The following is a 21,797-nucleotide window of genomic DNA, read 5'->3' on the forward strand; positions in this document are numbered from 1 at the left end:
GCTTGCGGCTATAATTATTATTTGTCTTGTGCCTTGGCTCAAATTGCGTGAGCTGGAATGAGCCAGAAACTTGGCCATATAACTGGAAATGATGTGCGCTACTGATTAAAGAAGCATGAGCACAATCGGGCCCATGGTGGCACTGTAATTAAAGCTCGAAAAAGTCATTTTCAAAAGGCCACGCCCCTCACACCATTTGTCTGATTGACTTGAAATTTAACACACAAGTCCAGCTCAATCTGCTCAACTGAAAAGGCTCTTGGACCATTAAAGTGTGCCTGGGTAGATTTTTTGCTAATTTGCATAATTTCATGCCAAAAATACGCATCTCAAAATCAGTTGACCAGATTTTCACCAAAATTAGTACACATGTTCTGGAGCCAAGTATTAATGAAAATCGGAAGTGCCCTATTGATTGATGCAAGTGGGTGGGGCCTATTCATCAATATGTGCCATCTCAAGCCTTTGCTCAATTTGCAGAGAGCTGGAATGAGCCAGACACACGAAAATGGGTATCATAACTCCAAATGTTGAGCAAATGCTTCCTGAAAAATATGATCCCATTTGGCCATATGGTGACATTATAATCAACAGTCAAAATTGTGAAAAATTTGAAAAAAGCTGCCCACCCTACACAGAGAGTCTCATTGTCTTCTATGAATGTAGATTTGTTTCAGTATTATTTATGGGAACAGATCAACAATCCATCAGTAAATGTGTAATCTGTAACCCACAAATACAAAAATAAATTTGCAAATTCAAAAAAATATCTTGCAAATATAAAACAGATTTGCAAATACACAGACAAATTCCACAAATAAAAAATAATTATCTGTGAATACATTCAATTAATTTACAAATAAATGAAAAGTATTTGTGAATATCTTCCTAACCTAACCTAACGTTACTGGGTTTCAGCCCTGGGCTGTATGACCCTATTTTGTTTTGGCCTGTTCCTGTTACTTGTGTTTTTTTCAGGCCGATTTCACCTCAGTGGAGCATATTTAAGCTTGGAAATTCAAGATGGCCTCTCTATCTCAGCCCTCCTGGAAGCCTTGTCACTTTTAGGCACCCAACCTGATTTTTGTTTGGTTGTATGTTGTGTTTGGTTAAGGCCTAAGTTCCTGTACATGTAGTTTAAGTTGGTTCCATTTTCCTAGCACCCAACATCTACACCACACCACTGACTTCATATTTTTTAGTTTGTTTAGTTTAAATTGAGTTATCCTTAATAAATCTGGTTTCTTTAAATGGTCAATGTGTGGAACTCCCTTCTTGGTTATGCTCCTAAATGAACCCGGCATAACAGGTGAAAACAGTAAAACATTTTCCTATTTTGACATTTATGAAAAAGACACATCTACAAGGTCCTACAACATCTTTTTGTTTGAACTTTGTGAACAAGTTGATTAATTAAAGGTTTAGTAAGCAGGATATAACAAGTACAATAGTAGCACATATCAGTAGACTAATTGTCTAGTCTAAATTAAGTTATATTTAGGTGTGCCACCATTAAGTTATATTTATGTAAATAACAGGTAGCTTGTGATAGAAATAAATAAATACACTGACAGATAAATTATGTAATAATGTGGATAATTTTATTTGACAAAAGAGAGTTTGTTCAAATAATTAAATGATTTAACATAAATGATTTGTGTATTTACATTTAACCATAAAAGCAGAGCTGTCCCTTTTTTTACTTATTTATTTTTACCTGAATTCAATATTGTGTTTTCTTAAATAACCTCACCACAGCAAGGTACAACTGAATACTTGAAAAGAAGAGAAGAAAGACAAAGAAGAAAAACAAACCAACACAATAACAATAAAAAGGGAAAGAAATCAATTTAACAGCATCAAGATTTTCTGTAATCGAGAGTGGATTTCTTAGTTTAACACATTATGATAATATTCCACAGCACTCACTCTTAAAATGGTTAAAATACACTATTGAACCTTAATTTCCTAATAAAGAATATATTTTTTTACATATGCAAACAAAGGGAGTAAAGGTAAAATAATTGTGACACACACAAACCTCACACATTTTGTATCTACTCTGATCAGCAGAAATACCTTGGCATTTAGAGTTACTTTACATTTTATTAGTATTAATGATTATTTTGTGTCAAAAGAGTAGTTTGATAGCACTTGAGCAATTATTATAAATTCGGAAACCTGACAATGTTCAGTGTTTCAGGTGTCTGCCAAAACAGAACTATTTCCTGAGATTGCGATACATACTAATGAAAAAATCAAAATCAAATGTTCAGCTGTTATCTTTGCATTACAAGTGCTTAAGTAAAATACCTATTTGAGAAAAGTAGAAATGCTGTACTTTAAATTTATGCCAGAATCATCCAAATAGATATATTACAGAGACATAGACCTGTCTCTTATTTCGCCTCTGGTTACACTTGCTTGCAGCAGGCACAACAAGGGCGGCAACAACGATAGCAGTAATGCCAGAACTGACAGAGTAGCCCACTGGATGTCTCAGAAGATGCTTTAGTATCTTCTATCTTCATCTGCTCTTGATGTGTTTTGGTAGACACTTGTTGAATTGCCTGCGCTGCTTCATTTCCTGTGGTTATATCCAACTGGAATGTCTGATTAGCTTTGTTGTTAGTTGTCGTCCTAAAAGGTTTTTTACGTTCTTTGAGTTTCTCAATCTCACTGAGCATCTGAACCTTAACTTGATCGAGCTCGGCATATTTTTCATCAAGTCTTTTGTGGTCTCTCTCCCACTCACATGTACATGTGTTCTTAGTAAGTACCTGTTCCAATGTTGTCTTCTCCAATGGTTCTTTTTCTTTCTTTGACCATGCTCTCTTCAAAAACTGATTGATCACCTTCACTCTTTTCTCCAGATTTTTTCTTATTTCATGACCACTGCACTTCATCTGATCAATCTCCTTCCGATGCATTTTAGTGTCCCACCAGATCTTTCGCAAACAATCTCTTTTTGACATTTTCTCATCTGTGAAAGGATCTTGCTCTGTCGCTACCTTGGACAGTGTTACAAGCTTCTGTTTCAGTTCATTTTCCAGTTCTTCTTCTGCTACCATCAGCAGGCTGTCCCTCTGGGTTTTCAAGTATTTACCTTTTCTTTCAAGATCACCTTTATCTTCTTTAAACTTCCACTGATGCTGTAAATCTTCAGTCTGGTTCGCAACACCTGACTGCAGGACATCTCTCTCACATTCAAACTCTTTATGTTTATTCAGATCCTGTTTCTTGACATAATGCTGTTGCAGGCATTTTTTCTCAGCAACTTCAGTTTGTACCGCCTTGTCAAAGGTAATTGTCACCATGTATTTCTTCTCTCCTTGTATCAGGTCATGATAACCAGTGATTATATTTTTCAGTTCATCAAGTTCAGCACATTTGTCTTCCAGTATTGATTTCAATCCAAGTATAGCTCCACTTGTGCGCTTTAAGCTATCCATATTCTTTGTGTAGTCTTCATGTGTACTTTGATTCACCTGTCTGAGTTTTGCTCTCAGACTACCCATAGAGTTCATAACACTGGTGAGCCAATCATCTCTGATTGTTAGTTCAGACTGTTCTCCTTTCATTCGCTTCTTTACATTTAAAAACATGTCTCTCTCTCTTTCTGTAGTTGTCTTCATTTCATACAGTTGTTCTTTTTCTTGGTTTATGTCATCAAGGAGACAATAAATGTTTTGTTTCTGCTTCTGTAGCTCAGTCTTTGTGTCTTCCAATTTTTCCTTTTCGTATTTTATATCTTGTTTAACTTGTTCTAATAAGTAAGTTTGTTTCTGGATATCAGACCTCATCTGCTCCAAGTCTGTTTTTTCTTTGTTTATCATCTCATTCATTCTGTTGAGGTCTTGTCTTTCTTCCTTCAGACCTGCCTTCAGTTTGTCAAGATGTTGTTTTTCAGTCGTAAACTTTTGCTTCCATAGATTTTCAGTGTCCTCTTTCTGTATGACTAGGCCTGAAAATATCAGACCTTCCTTTTTTCTCTCTAACAGCTCAGAGTAACGAGCCATGTTTTCTTTCTGTCCATCAAGTTCTGACAACTTTTCTTCAATTGAAGTGTACACTATTAGCATATCTTCACTGTTTTGTTGTAAACTTTGCATTTTGTGTTTGATGTCATCACTCATTCTTTCATTCAGATGCTGAAGTTTTACTCGTGCACTTTCTATGACTTTCATTTTATCCATGACATGATGTTCTCTCATTATCAGCTCAGACCTTTCCCTTTCCAATTTGTCCATTTCATTCAAAATCATTTGTCTGTCTTTGTCAATGTCAATCCTCATTTGACTGAGAACTTCCCTCTCTCCACTCATGCTGTTCATGGTGGCTCCAACTTCTTCCTTTATCTTGTTGAGATTCTTCCTTAGAAGTTCCAGTTCTTTCCTTTCTGCCAGTACGTTCATCTGACTGCTTTCCAGTTGTTGTTTCACTGTTCTGATGGTGTCATCCTGTACTTCCTGTTCTTCTTGTTTCATAGTAATCTTGGTAATGGTATTTTCAAGTTTGTTTTGTTGTCTCTGAACCTGAAGGTTCAGATCTTTAATTTTGATTTTCTCTCTGTCAATCTCATCTAACAGACTATCGGCCTGTTCTTTCTTCTTTTGTAGCATAGTCTTTGTGACTTCCAACTTTTCTTTTTCGTCCATTACATCTCGTTTATCTTGTTGTAATAGCTGAGTTTGTTTCAGGATATCAGACCTCATCTGCTCCAAGTTTGCTTTTTCTTTATTTATTGTATCATTCACTCTGTCCAGATCCTCTCTTTCTTCCTTCAGTCCTGCCTTCAATTTGTCAAGATGTTGTTTTTCAGTCGTAAACATTTGCTTCCATACATTTTCAGTGTCCTCTTTCTGTACGACTAGGCCTGACAATATACTTATCAGACCTTCCTTTCCACTCTGTAACAGCTCAGTATAGAAAGCCATATTTTCTTCCTGTCCATCAAGTTCTGACAACTTTTCTTCAATTGAAGTGTACACTATTAGCATATCTTCACTGTTTTGTTGTAAACTTTGCATTTTGTGTTTGATGTCATCACTCATTCTTTCATTCAGATGCTGAAGTTTTACTCGTGCACTTTCTATGACTTTCATTTTATCCATGACATGATGTTCTCTCATTATCAGCTCAGACCTTTCCCTTTCCAATTTGTCCATTTCATTCAAAATCATTTGTCTGTCTTTGTCAATGTCAATCCTCATTTGACTGAGAACTTCCCTCTCTCCACTCATGCTGTTCATGGTGGCTCCAACTTCTTCCTTTATCTTGTTGAGATTCTTCCTTAGAAGTTCCAGTTCTTTCCTTTCTGCCAGTACGTTCATCTCACTGCTTTCCAGTTGTAGTTTTAGTCTTTTGATGGTGTCATCCTGTACTTCTTGTTCTTCTTTTTCTATACTAATCTTGGTAATGGTATTTTCAAGTTTGTTTTGTTGTCTCTGAACCTGGAGGTTCAGATCTTTAATTTTGATTTTCTCTCTGTTAATCTCATCTAACAGACTATCGGCCTGTTCTTTCTTCTTTTGTAGCATAGTCTTTGTGACTTCCAAATTTTCTTTTTCGTCCTTTATATCTCGTTTATCTTGTTTTATTAGCTCCGTTTGTTTCAGGATATCAGACCTCATCTTCTCCAAGTCTGTTTTTTCTTTGTTTATCATATTATTCACTCTGTCCAGATCTTCTCTTTCTTCCTTCAGTCCTGCCTTCAATTTGTCAAGGTTTTGTTTTTCAGTCGTAAACATTTGCTTCCATACATTTTCAGTGTCCTCTTCCTGTACGACTAGGCCTGACAATATACTCATCAGACCTTCCTTTCCACTCTGTAACAGCTCAGTATAGAAAGCCATCTTTTCTTCCTGTCCATCAAGTTCTGACAACTTTTCTTCAATTGAAGTGTACACTATTAGCATATCTTCACTGTTTTGTTGTAAACTTTGCATTTTGTGTTTGATGTCATCACTCATTCTTTCATTCAGATGCTGAAGTTTTACTCGTGCACTTTCTATGACTTTCATTTTATCCATGACATGATGTTCTCTCATTATCAGCTCAGACCTTTCCCTTTCCAGTTTGTCCTTTTCATTCAAAATCATTTGTCTGTCTTTGTCAATGTCAATCCTCATTTGACTGAGAACTTCCCTTTCTCCACTCATGCTGTTCATGGTGGCTCCAACTTCTTCCTTTATCTTGTTGAGATTCTTCCTTAGAAGTTCCAGTTCTCTCCTTTCTGCCAGTACGTTCATCTGACTGCTTTCCAGTTGTTGTTTCACTGTTCTGATGGTGTCATCCTGTACTTCCTGTTCTTCTTGTTTCATAGTAATCTTGGTAATGGTATTTTCAAGTTTGTTTTGTTGTCTCTGAACCTGAAGGTTCAGATCTTTAATTTTGATTTTCTCTCTGTTAATCTCATCTAACAGACTATCGGCCTGTTCTTTCTTCTTTTGTAGCATAGTCTTTGTGACTTCCAAATTTTCTTTTTCGTCCATTACATCTCGTTTATCTTGTTGTAATAGCTGAGTTTGTTTCAGGATATCGGACCTCATCTTCTCCAAGTTTGCTTTTTCTTTGTTTATTGTATCATTCACTCTGTCCAGATCCTCTCTTTCTTCCTTCAGCCCTGCCTTCAATTTGTCAAGGTTTTGTTTTTCAGTCGTAAACATTTGCTTCCATACATTTTCAGTGTCCTCTTTCTGTACGACTAGGCCTGACAATATACTTATCAGACCTTCCTTTCCACTCTGTAACAGCTCAGTATAGAAAGCCATCTTTTCTTCCTGTCCATCAAGTTCTGACAACTTTTCTTCAATTGAAGTGTACACTATTAGCATATCTTCATTGGATTGATGTAAACTTTGCATTTTGTGTTTGATGTCATCACTCATTCTTTCATTCAGATGCTGAAGTTTTACTCGTGCACTTTCTATGACTTTCATTTTATCCATGACATGATGTTCTCTCATTATCAGCTCAGACCTTTCCCTTTCCAGTTTGTCCATTTCATTCAAAATCATTTGTCTGTCTTTGTCAATGTCAATCCTCATTTGACTGAGAACTTCCCTTTCTCCACTCATGCTGTTCATGGTGGCTCCAACTTCTTCCTTTATCTTGTTGAGATTCTTCCTTAGAAGTTCCAGTTCTCTCCTTTCTGCCAGTACACTCTTCTCACTGCTTTCCAGTTGTAGTTTTAGTCTTTTGATGGTGTCATCCTGTACTTCCTGTTCTTCTTGTTTCATAGTAATCTTGGTAATGGTATTTTCAAGTTTGTTTTGTTGTCTCTGAACCTGAAGGTTCAGATCTTTAATTTTGATTTTCTCTCTGTTAATCTCATCTAACAGACTATCGGCCTGTTCTTTCTTCTTTTGTAGCATAGTCTTTGTGACTTCCAACTTTTCTTTTTCGTCCTTTACATCTCGTTTATCTTGTTCTAATAGCTCCGTTTGTTTCAGGATATCAGACCTCATCTTCTCCAAGTCTGTTTTTTCTTTGTTTATCATATTATTCACTCTGTCCAGATCTTCTCTTTCTTCCTTCAGTCCTGCCTTCAATTTGTCAAGGTTTTGTTTTTCAGTCGTAAACATTTGCTTCCATACATTTTCAGTGTCCTCTTTCTGTACGACTAGGCCTGACAATATACTTATCAGACCTTCCTTTCCACTCTGTAACAGCTCAGTATAGAAAGCCATATTTTCGTCCTGTCCATCAAGTTCTGACAACTTTTCTTCAATTGAAGAGTACACTATTAGCATATCTTCACTGGATTGATGTAAACTTTGCATTTTGTGTTTGATGTCATCACTCATTCTTTCATTCAGATGCTGAAGTTTTACCCGTGCACTTTCTATGACTTTCATTTTATTCATGACATGATGTTCTCTCATTATCAGCTCAGACCTTTCCCTTTCCAGTTTTTCCATTTCATTCAAAATCATTTGTCTGTCTTTGTCAATGTCAATCCTCATTTGACTGAGAACTTCCCTCTCTCCACTCATGCTGTTCATGGTGGCTCCAACTTGTTCCTTCATCTTGTTGAAATTTTTCCTTAAATGTTCCATTTCTTTTCTTTCTGCCAGTACGTTCATCTGACTGCTTTCCAGTTGTAGTTTTATTGTTTTGATGGTGTCATCCTGTACTTCCTGTTCTTCTTGTTTAATAGTAATCTTGGTAATGGTATTTTCAAGTTTGTTTTGTTGTCTCTGAACCTGAAGGTTCAGATCTTTAATTTTGATTTTCTCTCTGTTAATCTCATCTAACAGACTATCGGCCTGTTCTTTCTTCCTTTCTAGCATAGTCTTTGTGACTTCCAACTTTTCTTTTTCGTCCTTTACATATCGTTTATCTTGTTCTAATAACTCAGTTTGTTTGAGGATATCAGACCTCATTTTCTCCAAGTCTGTTTTTACTTTGCTTATCTTATCATTAACTCTGTCCCGATCTTCTCCTTCTTCCTTCAGCCCTGCGTTCAATTTCTCAAGGTGTTGTTTTTCAGTTGTAAACTTTTGCTTCCAAAGATCTTCAATGTCCTCTTTCTGTATGACTAAGCCTGACAATATACTTATCAGACCTTCCTTTTCTCTTTGTAATAATTCAGAGTAATATTCCATATTTTCTTCTTGTCCATCAAGTTCTGACAGCTTTTCTTCAATTGAAGTGTACGCTATTAGCATATCTTCACTGGATTGTTTTAAACTTTGCATTTTGTGTTTGATGTCATCACTCATTCTTTCATTCAGATGCTGAAGTTTTACTCGTGCACTTTCTATGACTTTCATTTTATCCATGACATGATGTTCTCTCATTATCAGCTCAGACCTTTCCCTTTCCAGTTTGTCCTTTTCATTCAAAATCATTTGTCTGTCTTTGTCAATGTCAATCCTCATTTGACTGAGAACTTCCCTCTCTCCACTCATGCTGTTCATGGTGGCTCCAACTTCTTCCTTTATCTTGTTGAGATTCTTCCTTAAACATTCCACTTCTTTCCTTTCTGCCAGTACACTCTTCTCACTGCTTTCCAGTTGTAGTTTTAGTCTTTTGATGGTGTCATCCTGTACTTCTTGTTCTTCTTTTTCTATACTAATCTTGGTAATGGTATTTTCAAGTTTGTTTTGCTGTCTCTGAACCTGAAGGGTCAGATCTTTAATGTTGATTTTCTCTCTGTTAATCTCATCTAACAGACTATCGGCCTGTTCGTTCTTCTCTTGTAGCCTAATCTTTGTGACTTCCAACTTTTCTTTTTCATCTTTTATATCTCGTTTACCTTGTTCTAATAGCTGAGTTTGTTTCAGGATATCGGACCTCATCTGCTCCAAGTTTGCTTTTTCTTTGTTTATTGTATCACTCACTCTGTCCAGATCCTCTCTTTCTTCCTTCAGCCCTGCCTTCAATTTGTCAAGGTTTTGTTTTTCAGTCGTAAACATTTGCTTCCATACATTTTCAGTGTCCTCTTTCTGTACGACTAGGCCTGACAATATACTTATCAGACCTTCCTTTCCCATCTGTAACAGCTCAGTGTAGCAAGACATGTTTTCTTTATGTCCATAAAGTTCTGACAACTTTTCTTCGATTGAAGTGTACACTATTAGCATATCTTCACTGTTTTGTTGTAAACTTTGCGTTTTGTGTTTGATGTCATCACTCATTCTTTCATTCAGATGCTGAAGTTTTACTCGTACACTTTCTATGACTTTCATTTTATCCATGACATGATGTTCTCTCATTATCAGCTCAGACCTTTCCCTTTCCAATTTGTCCATTTCATTCAAAATCATTTGTCTGTCTTTGTCAATGTCAATCCTCATTTGACTGAGAACTTCCCTCTCTCCACTCATGCTGTTCATGGTGGCTCCAACTTCTTCCTTCATCTTGTTGAGATTCTTCCTTAAATGTTCCACTTCTTTTCTTTCTGCCATTACGCTCTTCTCACTGCTTTCCAGTTGTAGTTTTAGTCTTTTGATGGTGTCATCCTGTACTTCCTCTTCCAGATCCCATTGTTTCTGAATGTGATTTGCAGCTAACTGCTCTGTTCCACGTTTACTCTCATCCTTTTGTCTTTGCAGCTTCAGCTTCATAATCTCTAGTTCATCTCTCTCACTGATGATCCTCTCCAGCTGCTGGTCGAGCTCTTTCTTCCTCTTCCTTGTCTCCCTCTTGACAGCATCTTTTTCTCTTTTGATCTCATCCCACATCTTTTTAACTTCCTGATCTTTTCTAATGCCTTTTCGGATCATTTGTTGATTTTCTCTTTTTTTGATCTCCAACTCAGACTTCAACACTTCAATCTCTCTTCTTTCTCTTTTAACTTTCTCTAGTCTAATAGCAAGCTCCTGTTTTTGCTTTTGGATATCATCCCTCATTTGGACTGTCCCATCCATCTCTGCTTCTGCACGTATCATCAATTTTTCAAAGGCTATCTTTATATGAGATTTTATTCTGAACATGTTGTCTCTTACAGTGCTGTTCTCACCTAGTAATGTTTTGAGCCCCTCTTTTTGTTGCACTAATTGAACATTTACATTGTCTAGAGCTCCCATTTCCATTCTAATTAATTCCAAATATTTGTGAATCTTTTGTCTCATGTTTTGTTGATCAGCAATGCAATCAGTGACCTTTGAGATTTGGTGTTCCATTTCAGCATTCTCCCTGTTGCTTCTCACCTGTTTCTTTTCCATGCACTGTTTTTCGTCTTCTCTGTATTGTTGGATAAGAGTAGTCGGGTCTTTGATAATCTGCATATTCTCAGTGACTTCTTCTGTTTGTTTTTGCAGTTTTATCCTCAACACTTCTGATTCATCCCTCTCTCTTATGGTTTTCTCCAGTCTTTCGTCTAATTCTCCTCTTGTCTTTTGGGTCTCTCTCCGTAGTAATTCCCTTTCTCTTTGTATTTCATTCCACATTTGTTCCATCTCCTCTTCTTTTCTAATGTTTTTTCTAAACATCCGTTCACTCTCTTTTCCCTTTATTTCTAGTTCTGACTTCAGCAGCTCCATTTCTCTTATTTCTCTTTTGACTGTTTGTGCTCTGTCATCCAGCTCCTGTTTCTGACATTTGATATTCTCCCTTAAACAGTTCATCTCATGTATTTCTGCCTCAGCTTTCTGTCTTTCTATTTTCACATTCTCACTCTCCAATTGAATCTGTTGTTTCAGCATCTCAATCTCTTCTCGCTTTGTCTTTTCTTTTAATTGCTCATGTATCAGTGTTATATCGTCCTCCAGTTTCTCTTTAACCTGTCTGAGTTTGAAGATTTCATTTTTGATTTCCTCCATTTCTTTGTCCTTTCTATTCTTTGTCAGTTTGTCCCTTTCTGTATCAATTTCAGCTCTGTCATGTTTCTTTACATCTTCTTTCTTTCTCTCAGTATTTTCCAGGGCAGATTCTCCATCCTTTTTCTGCATAATTTGATTCTTGAATTTTAAAAAGTCAGCTCTTTCCTGGAATATTAAAAGATAACTGCTTTCCACGTCATGTTTTATAATGTTAATCTTATAGTTTAGGTCATCCAACTGTCTTTGGTTTACTTGGGCCTCCTTCATACTAACCTGTATATCCTCACTTTTTTTTCTAGTCTTAACAGCCATTTTTTCTACAGTGCTCTTAACTTTTGCCACTTTCTCCAGCTTCTGCTCAATCTCTTCACTTTGACGCTGTATTTTTATTTTTAAAATATCTAATTCGTCTCTCTCCCTCAAACTTTTCTCTAACCTCTGATCCAGGTCTCTTTTCTGTTTTTTTTTCATCAGTTTTATGTTGCTTATTTCTTTTCTCAGATACATTTCACTTTCCTTCATTGCAGTTTTTACCATTTTCAACAACACGTGGAAATGTTTAATCTCTTGTAACAAGCTTTCGATTTCACTGTTTTTATCCTTGTGATATTTGTGAATGTTCATTTTTTCAGGTTGGTTTTTTGGTTCTAGTTTTGCCAATCCTATGATATCTTGTGTTTTATACAACTCTGCCTTGGGCCTTTGAATATCAGAACTTCCTGGGTCCTTTTCATCAAAACCTCCATCCATCTCCTCAGTTTGTGTCTGTAGATCTTTTTTCGACTCTTGTCTTTGTTTTTCCTCCTCAACGTCCGATCTCATCAAGTCAGACTCGTCAATTTGTTCTTGTTTCACGTCACTGCCATTCTCCTCTTGGATTTCATATGTAGTAATTTCCTGTTTAAAAGCATTGGTTACCCACAAACTGTCTCTGTGCTCTGTTTCCTGCAGTGGTCCAGTTTCCCCTTCCACAACATTTCCAGTTTCCTTGAATAGAATTTGTAACCCAGTTTCAGTGTCTGGCTTCTGGCTCTGCAGGTCATTTATATCTATAATGAGTCTTTTAATCTCTTGATTTTTTTCTTCCATGTTCTCCATAGCATACTTTATTTGCTCTTTGATTTTCTCCTCTCTCTGCTTGAGTTTAGACATCTGCTTCTTCACTTCTACCCTTTGTCTCTCATTTATTAAACATTCTGTCTGATCCTCATCTATTAATGCTTCATCATGAATTTCTGTCTGCATCTGTAAGAAAATGTTCTGCTTTTCCTTTATGTCAACTTCAGAAAACTGTTTGTGCTCTGTTTGCATTTGCTCCTGTTCTTTTATTTCTACACATTGATGCTGGTCTTCTACTGTAATCGACTGTTGTACAAATAAAGTCTCTTTTGTAATTTCATTTTCTCCTCTTTCTTCAACTGGTGGAATTTCCAGTGTGTGATCTTTGAGTGATTCCCTGTCTGTTTCTTTCTGTGGTATTTGAGGTGTAGATGTTTTCACTGAAGAAGTGTTTTTGATTGCAGATTCTGTCAATATCCATCTACTGACCTGAGCTTTCATGGAATTCAGCTTGTCCTTCACAAAAGAAAGAATTATTGTTTTTGTTATTGTTTCTCATGCAACCAAGTTAGGTTTTATTGTGACATTCATTTATTGATACAATCCTTGTTTATTGCTGTTAAAATTAAATTCCAGAATCATTCAACTCACCTCATGTGCCTGTGGCAGTTGTTGAAGAAGTATTCACATATTTGACTTAAAAGTAGTTATACAGTAATACTGTAACTACAGCCTATTACTTGAATGTGTATTTTTTGGCAGATATTTATTCTTAATAGGTACAAAAAGGAAACTACTGCACAAGACATTACACTTATTATTGTTTTTAAAGTATTGACATGACATTAAACAAATACCAGCTAGAGGAGCTAGAGGATTAGGGTTAGAATCTTTCTGCCTGTATATTGTATTTAATAACTATTAATATAAAAAAGATCCAAAAAAGGGGGCAGCACGGTGGAGCAGTGGTTAGCACTGTCTCCTTGCAGCAAGAAGGCTCTCGGTTTGGGTAAAGTTCAGATGTAATGAAATGGCACCATATTCAGAGTAACTTTTAAGGTGGCTGTGCTCTAACTCCTCATCTAGTGGGCAAATAAGATTTTGACAACCTTGGGTCATATTTATATCTCATAAGTGACAAAGGATATATTATATATTTATTTATATTATAATATATTTTGTGATATTCCATAACTTTCTTAATATCTTTCTTATTATCAACTAATCCCATGTGCAAGGCTTACATCTTCAGAGGGTACCAATGGGCTCAGGGCCTGACAGCAACAGACAGCATGGAGAGGTCAGAGATTACTGAGAGGCAAAAGGGGCCAGTGTAAAAAGTGGATTTTCAAATTGTTTCAGAAATGTTTGCCAGAGTTTGAGTTTGTCTGTCTTATCTCTTTTTCAATTTTTGGAGATGTGGTAGTTCTTCCCAACATACTATTGGTTCGTGTCTTTTCATGGGATTTAGTCAGTGTGTTGGCCACTGCAGTAGAGTTCCTCTAAAAGTTCCTCTACAGACATGTTTTAAACTATGTAAAAATAATCTGCTCTGATTAATATTTTGTTTAACATGATTTTCCTGCATAAAAACTTAAAAAACATAAAAACTGGGGCTGTAATAACATCTACTCATACTTCCTCATTGAAAAATCTGGATCAGGCCTCATGCCCTGCCCAACACCGCTGCCTTTGTTAGACTGACAGGTGAAACAACAGGGAGTATCAATATTGGTGAGTTTTTGAAGATTTTATTGTGCACCAAAATTGCAGACTAGAAGATGTATCAGAACAGTAAGTGTAGTTATTTGTTTATGTTAACTCCCAATTGGTAGTAGCTGACGCAGTGTTAGTGGTTGTGCTAATGCAAACTCTTGCTCTTTGTGCTGATAAGGTTCCAGGTTTATTGAACTGGATTTGTTCCATAGGTATATAAAGAAGTATATAGTATATAAAGTACATACATGTGTGCATGCACACACCTCCATATAGTCAGTGTGAAAACTGAACAAGGTGACAGACCCATAAAGTGAAAATATTCATTTAAAAAGTCAGTGTTATATTTTAACAGACTGCACATTGATGACTACAGCCTACTAACGTTGCGAGCACCCAGCTGACATTATGAGCTGTCGCTATGTTAGCTTAAACAAGCTGACGTTAGCCTTTGTGAAAGTTGTGTACACCAATCTTGGTGTGTGTGGGTTTTTTCCACAAGTCATCACAGACCTGTTGCTGGCCTGCGCTTGCTGTTGTCATTCTACGTGTCATTGTTACTGTTTTCTGTCCCTGCCTTCTTCTTTCTGACGCCAGACTATAACATTTGTACGGTTATTATCCTGCTCTCGTCAGTCCTGGAAGAATCACATTTCCAGTACCTACAACATCTACAGTACCTTTGTTACTGTAGAAAAACAAGAACCGTCACATTTTTAGAATTTTCAGAAAAAAAAAGTATTGGTTCTCGTAACATGTAGTAGCTCATCCACCTCGAGGTTGGACATGTTGTTCATTCTGATGTTTTTCTGCTCACCACAGTTGTAAAGCAAGGTTATCTGAGTTCCCGTCTGTAAGCTCCAAACAGTCTGTCCATTCTCCTCTGACCTCTCTCATCAACAAGGTGTTTCCTCCACAGAGTTGCTGCTCACTGGATGTTTTTAGTTTTTGCCTCCACTCTGAGTAAAAACTGTCTGTTGTGTGTGAAAATCCATGAGAACAGCAGTTTCAGAAATACTCAAACCAGCTGGTCTGGCACCAACGTGTCACAGTCAAAGTGACTGAGATCACGTTTTTCTTCTTTCTTATGTTTGATGTAAACATTAACTGAAGCTCCTGACCATACGCACTCAATTGTTGCCACATGATTGGCTGTTTGGATAAAGGCATGAATGAGCAGGTCACATTCATCATCTGTAAACTGATTTGCTCAGTTCACCGTTCACAAAAAATATGAATGCGTTCGATCACATTATTGACTCGGGTCCATTTAAGTATCACTAAACAATACCTGAAGCCTGGAACTGGCACAGATCAAAAGAAAGCAGCTGTTATTCATTCATTATTCATCTGTGCTTATAACTGGCAAAAGAAAAACTAATGACTTACCATGTATGTTTTGACTTCTTCTTTGTTCCTTTCCATCTCCCTCTGGACTTTGACCATTTCCTCTTGTGTGTTGTTAATCTCTGTAGCAGCTTTTTCGACTTTAGCTTTCATCTCACCCACAGTCAGAATTGCAGTTATTGTAGCTTCCAGTTCTTTTTCAGCCTCTTCCCTTTGTTGTTGCATCTTTATCTTCATGATTTCTAACTCATCCCTCTCTTTGATGATCTTCTCCTGCCATTGTTCTAGCTTCCATCTCTTTTTGTTTTCTTGAAAATTCCTCCATTTGATTTGGCTCTTTCCCTCTGTAAATATGCTTTTCCTTTGCTCTTCTTTCACCATACACAGCATCTTTCTGATTTCTTGTACTTCAAAAATCACTTTTTGCATGTCAGCTTTCACTTTGTTTGTGGTGCTCATCTCCATGTTGTCTTCCTCAAAACCATGTTCCTTATGTTGTATAATTCTTCTGGTTCTGTCAACTTGTTGAAGTTCTGTCTTATGTTCATCCACATTGACCTCCAGCACCTGCACTGACCTCTGCCCCTCAGTCTTATCTTGTCTTTCCTCCATGTCTTGTTTAGTCTCTTTTTTCTTCTTGCTGGTCTTTTGCTTTTTTCTCCTGCTCCTTCTTTTTATCAGGTTCATTTTCTTTACTTCTGTCTCAGTGTTGAACATTTCCAACTTTCTTTTTTTATTTGTAATTTGTAACTTGTTGTCCAGCTCCTGTTTATGCCTTTGTTGTTTTTGCTTCTCCACATCAGCCTTCATGTCTTGTTGTTGCTTTAGAGCGTCAGATTTCATGTTTTCGATTTGACCGATCTCTGTGTTTAGCTCTTGCTTCTCTCTAAGAGTAATTTCCAGTTGTTGTTTACTGTCTTCCAGCACATCCCAAAGTTTCTTCATCTCTTCCAAGATTCTTCTGACTTTTACCTTCACATTGTCAAAGGTGTCTGCTCCTTTTTTCTGTCTTTCTCTCCTTTCCACTTCTGCAGCTCTCTGCATTTCAGTATCTCTTTGGATTTTTGTCCACTTTTGTTTGGTGCGCTCAGTTTGATCTCTGTGTTGTGAAATATCCTTTTTACTGCTACTTCTGTCCAGAGTTGCCCTCTGTTGGGATATTTCAGCCTGCATTTTAAGAAGCTGCAGTTTTTCTTGAGTGGCATTACTTTCTCTTTCTGTCTCTTCCCAGTGTCGTTCAATCTCCTCCATTAGTTGACATGCCAGTTGTCTTTGCCTTTTAATGATCTCCCTGTTGGTTTTCATGTTGACTGTTGTTTGTTTGTCCTCTAATTGCTTGATGTTTACCGTTGTGCTGTTCTTTTGTCTTTGTTCTGTGGGCCAAGAAAATGGACAGAATGTTTAATAAATGATCAACACATACAACAATTGCTGAGAAGCCACTCTACACTGAATCTTATGTTGTTTTAAACCAGTTTATCTTCTACAGTGATGCCAAAAAGAAGACAAGTTGGACAAGGAAAGGCATTTTACACAAGATAGGGACAGGATTTGAAGTAAAGAAATACACTCCTCTCGCACTGTCCAGGTGCTGACACACTCATTCTTCTTTCTCTGTTGATGTGTCTCTGTCTTCCTCCCCTCTCACAAGACTGGCAATAAGCTGGACCTTTTCTTCACCGGACACTGCTCTTGTACAGACCTCTCTGTTACTCTACTTCAAGTCTCTGATCATTACTTTGTGTCCTTCTCTACCTCCTCCTCCTCCTCCTCCATCCACTGACAACACACTCACACCCACACCATCCCTCATTGTTCCACTCTCCTTTCTCTTCTCGCCACTGACCCCTCCTCCTCTCTTCTCTCATCTTTCCCCTCCCCTGAGTACATCTCTCTCGCATCACCTGCCTCTGCTCCCACCACTCTTCTTTCTTTCCTGTCCTCTTCTATAGACCGTGTCTGACCACTCAACTCCTACACTCACCTACAAGGCCATCTCCATGTGTGCTTTGACTGTCTGACTCACTGCATACAGAGAGACATAGCTTGAGAGCGGCTGAGCGTAAGTTGAGAAAAAGGGCCTTCTCAACATCCAATCTCTAGCTGTTTTCTCCTCCTCTCTGTCAAGTGGTGAAATTGGTTTCTGTCTTCCAAAGTCCCAGACTACTGTTTCACATCCCAGAAAACTCTTCAAATCCTTCTTCCCCCTGCTCCCACCCTCACCTCCTCCCCGTCCTTCATCTCTCCTCCTGGTGGATTTTGTTGCTTTCTCTGAAATTCTTTCCTCAACCCCTGGGTTGATACTTCTTGCACGGATCACTTTCATTTACAATCCACCCACGAGAGTTCTACTTATTTGAATATTATATTGCATGGAATATCTTACTCTGTCAGGGAAATAGTAGCTATAGCTGTTAAATAAATGTAGTGCTGGAAAAACAAATAGGATATGTTGTAATATGGAAAATATTTCAGTAAAGAAAATACCTCAAAATTGTACTTAACTACAGTCGCCTACTTGAGTAAAAGTATTTAATTTCTGTTTCAACCACAGGGCAGTCACCATTTAACCTCAATCAAGAGCTTTGAGTTGCTCAAACAGAAACACCACACTCATGCTTTTGTTGCCACAGAGAAGATACTGTTGATAAACAACTCAAAAACATTAGTGAATATATAACAGATTCCTCAAGCTATTTGTTGTCTAACATTTTGCATATATTGTTTGTTCAGTATGATCAACAGTTTTTGCAAAACCCTGGAATACTGCATGTTCAACATACAAACTTTTTTTTTTGTTTGTTTATAAAAAAAATAACATCAGCGCTGCAAGTTAGAGGCGGTGTCTGCTCCACGGTCATAATTGTTTTCATTTGTTGTATGTTGTGAGTTTAATTTCACAACAGTAAGCTGATGTTGCAATCAAGTACCGCTGTAGCATTTTGAGCAGGTTTATCTCACCTGAATCCACCACAAGCTCCGGGTTCTCCTGTGACAGTATGTGGTGGCGGCTCACTGTGGACTGTGTCTCTTCATCCACACTGTGAAATAGTGCCCTCGTTTGTTCTGGTGGTGTCGGAGCCTCGGTGACAGGTGTGGGCGATCTCCTCCCAACAATGATCTGCTCCTGTAACTCCTCCAAGAGGTTTTCCTCTACAAATGAATTTGGTGGTTAATTCTCTTACAGAGATTTACACTTACTACCTATTAGAACATTTACGACACATACATTTATTTTACGTCCTTTACTTCACACATAAAACAAGTCTCTAGCACAGCCTTCTTCCACCTGCACAACATTATGAAAATTAAAAAACATCTCAACGTCTCAAATGGACGCTGAAAAACTAGTCCATGCATTTGTTACCTCTGGAGTTGTGTAATTCTTTATTATCAGCATGTCCCAGTAACTCAGTAAAAAACCTGCAGCTGATTCAAAATGCCTGCCAATGCTTAATTGTGCAGTCTATCAAATGTAGCCTGTTGCTTGTGTTAAGTTCAAGGTAGTTTTCAAAGTAAGTTTTCACTTAACCATGCGTTCAAAGCCTGTCAAATGCAGAAGCTGACATCAAATAACTGCAATACGTTTTACATTCTCAGTAAGAAATTATTATGGTTTTTTTTTTTGTAATTTTTGAGGACCTGCACATTACACAGAGGCAGTTTATGGTAACATCTGAAAGCACGTTTACCATATAATGGCCATTCAATGGTATCCACATGCATGTATGTTTATTGTTGAGAACTAAACACAGTAATTTAGAGGAATGAAATAACAATACGTACCATGTTCTCTTGGTTTGGCCATGTTTCCACATTACAGTTTCAAAACTGGTATTTCACATGAGATCCCAGTCCTGAGAATTTAAATCATAAGGTACGTGATACACATGAGTACTTAAATTACTGCAGTTACCACAAGGGTATTTATTAAATATTGCAAAAATACTGAAATAGTGAATCAATGTACTGAAACATTGAAAATTTATATAAATTATATAATTTTTTTTCTTACCTCAGCTTCCCCTTGTCTTGATTTTTGGACAAAAACACAAAGTGAACCATGTTACACTCAAAGTCCTAGAAGATGAGGGACATTTGACAGGGTACGACGCTGTTCTACTGAGGTGTGAAGCTCTATGGAGATCTGTGGAGATGCGTCAGCCTGGCAATATCTCCTCATTCCACATGTTTGTTGACCACCAGGTCTGGTTGTCAGATAGATGTTACACCCACTAAATGAGTGTATGAGTGGGTGAAGTTTGGGTGGTGAAACATCTTGCTCTGTGAGTCTGGTCTCACCTGATAAGGGTGGGGCCCATGTTTGGTGTGGTGTTCAGGGTTTCTCTCAGCTCTCCTGATGAAGCAGGCAATGGCTCCCATACTCATACATGTATTGTATGTACATACAAGCAGAAAAGGTGTCCTAGCACTTTCTAATGTTTTGATGTTTTTCTAATACCATGTGAAGTACACCAATCATTTCTTGAATTTATAGTGTAGGTAAACATGGTACAAAATTAAATTACTGGAACACAGTCACACTGTTTTTGACTTGAAGTTATGTGTGGCTACATGCACTGCATGAAAATGGGAATCTTAAATATGAGACATGTAGAGTGAGGCTGAATCTCACTTTTGGGGCTTGTATGTGAATGTAAGTGGAGTTGACAAAACTTCCATAAAAACCTTTTTGTAATCTTTTTCTGTGCACAGTTGATAAAAGGAAATACAAACATGACGATGGTTAAAAAATATTTTAGTGGTTTAAAGTCGTCGGGTCTTTCTTCTAGTGTTTTGAAGGTGTAACAATATCACATTTTTGGAGAATATGCTTGAGGGTAGAGATGAAATCAAATGTGAATTTACACCCATATTTTTTAGATACATCCATAAAACTGACATGTCAGTAAAGTGCATTCAATTTATTTGTCCATGAAGGTACTTTTACACTAAGTTAATCTGAATTTTCACTTCCATATTTAAAGACCTACCAGTCAGGCACATCAAGTCACTGTCAAGTAATTGTGTGGGTGACCTGGTATCTCTATTATTAATGTCATGAACTGCTGATCTGTCCAGGGTGTTTTATCAGCTTCTGTTCAGTGTATACCAGGGTGAGTCTCAGCCACTCTTACTTTAAATAGAAAAAAGTGGGCAACTAGAATTAATAAATGACTGATGTAATATTTACCAGCTCCTTTGTCATTACAGCTTTATGACAACGATCCCTGGCAGAATTATCTCAAAGTCAACAGCTTTAGTGACCAGTTATTTTATAAATTAAGATGATTTTATATGAGTTTATACAGTGTATTTGTTGTTGATAACTACTCAACAATATAACATTGTTAAAAGTTAGCTCCACTTTGACCACACAGTAAAAAGCTACTTATACATTAATGCATCAGTAATAATAATCCAATAATATAATGTTGTGTCATATGTACATCACTCACAAGGATTATTTTTCTGAATTATAAGTTTTTTCTTTGAAACTTTTAGCACATATTGTTAATAGTAGTAACATACTTTTACTCAAGTGACAATTTCAAAGCAGAATTTTGACTTTTACTTGAGTATTTTTCATTGTTTCATGTACGTACTGTATGTGAAGAATCTGAATATTTCCACAGGTGAATGGTGACCAGTGTTTACTACATGGATGTGGATGGTCACATCAGCTACCCTCTGAACCATACATCTCAATGTGTGACTTGATTTACACTTTGAAAATCAAAATTTCAGTTTAATGTTTTTATCACTCCATTTGACTTGAACTAAAAAAATCATATATCGTACAGGATATTTGACAGACAAGCTCAACATTTGCAATCAATACAAAGTTTCATACAAGCAGCATGTGACAAAGAATGTAATGATCAATAGAGATAGCGTCAGTGTCAGACTGAATTTGAACCCCACAGAGATAGTTAACACACACCGTTGTTCACTCTGTCATTTACTAAACTTATCCAGTTTTTACACCCACTATCTGCACAGCAGTTTCTGTAGCATCATCATGGCAAAAAATAACTGAAAAAAGTTAGTGTAGGCAGGTTTAGCTGCACATAACAATTTAATATTCAAGTCATTTCATCAATATTTTCTGAGTCAGAGTAACTAAATCTAATGAGAAAATACTTTAAATAAATTTGTTAAATTAAATGCTGTTTAATAATTTAACAGCATTTATTTATCCTCAACCACTGAATTGTTGTAAAATAACTACACAGATCAATAAAGGCTACTTTTGCAAGTACTCTTCCTATATGCTTCTTACCACAGAGATGTGAAGCCAGGCAGCTGTCCCTGACTATGAATTATATGAGACAAAGGCAAACAACAAAAACCAGTCCTGTCTTGGTCGACATTCAGCAGTTTCTTTGAAAATGTCTCTTTGGG

At 37.0% G+C, this 21,797-nt stretch overlaps 1 protein-coding gene across 2 annotated transcripts in view; it reads right to left on the reverse strand.

Moving 5' to 3' along the window:
* Positions 1–19,537, reverse strand: part of LOC130182378 (trichohyalin-like) — a 25,616-nt gene extending 6,079 nt beyond the window's left edge. The window contains exons 1-5 of one of the 2 annotated variants that reach the window (XM_056397264.1): positions 19,408–19,528; positions 19,179–19,249; positions 18,354–18,545; positions 15,435–16,765; positions 1,582–12,845 (exon numbers count right to left, since the gene is read on the reverse strand). In XM_056397264.1, coding sequence (XP_056253239.1) covers positions 2,415–12,845; positions 15,435–16,765; positions 18,354–18,545; positions 19,179–19,200 — 11,976 coding nt within the window. In that variant the 5' untranslated portion in view covers positions 19,201–19,249; positions 19,408–19,528 and the 3' untranslated portion in view covers positions 1,582–2,414. Of the gene's footprint in view, positions 1–1,581; positions 12,846–15,434; positions 16,766–18,353; positions 18,546–19,178; positions 19,250–19,407 lie in introns of those variants that run through there. The other variant, XM_056397265.1, reaches the window with a different exon arrangement.
* Positions 19,538–21,797: the final 2,260 nt, after the last annotated feature.

Source organism: Seriola aureovittata, chromosome 15, assembly GCF_021018895.1.
Source record: "Seriola aureovittata isolate HTS-2021-v1 ecotype China chromosome 15, ASM2101889v1, whole genome shotgun sequence".
In the NCBI taxonomy this organism is placed as follows: domain Eukaryota; kingdom Metazoa; phylum Chordata; class Actinopteri; order Carangiformes; family Carangidae; genus Seriola; species Seriola aureovittata.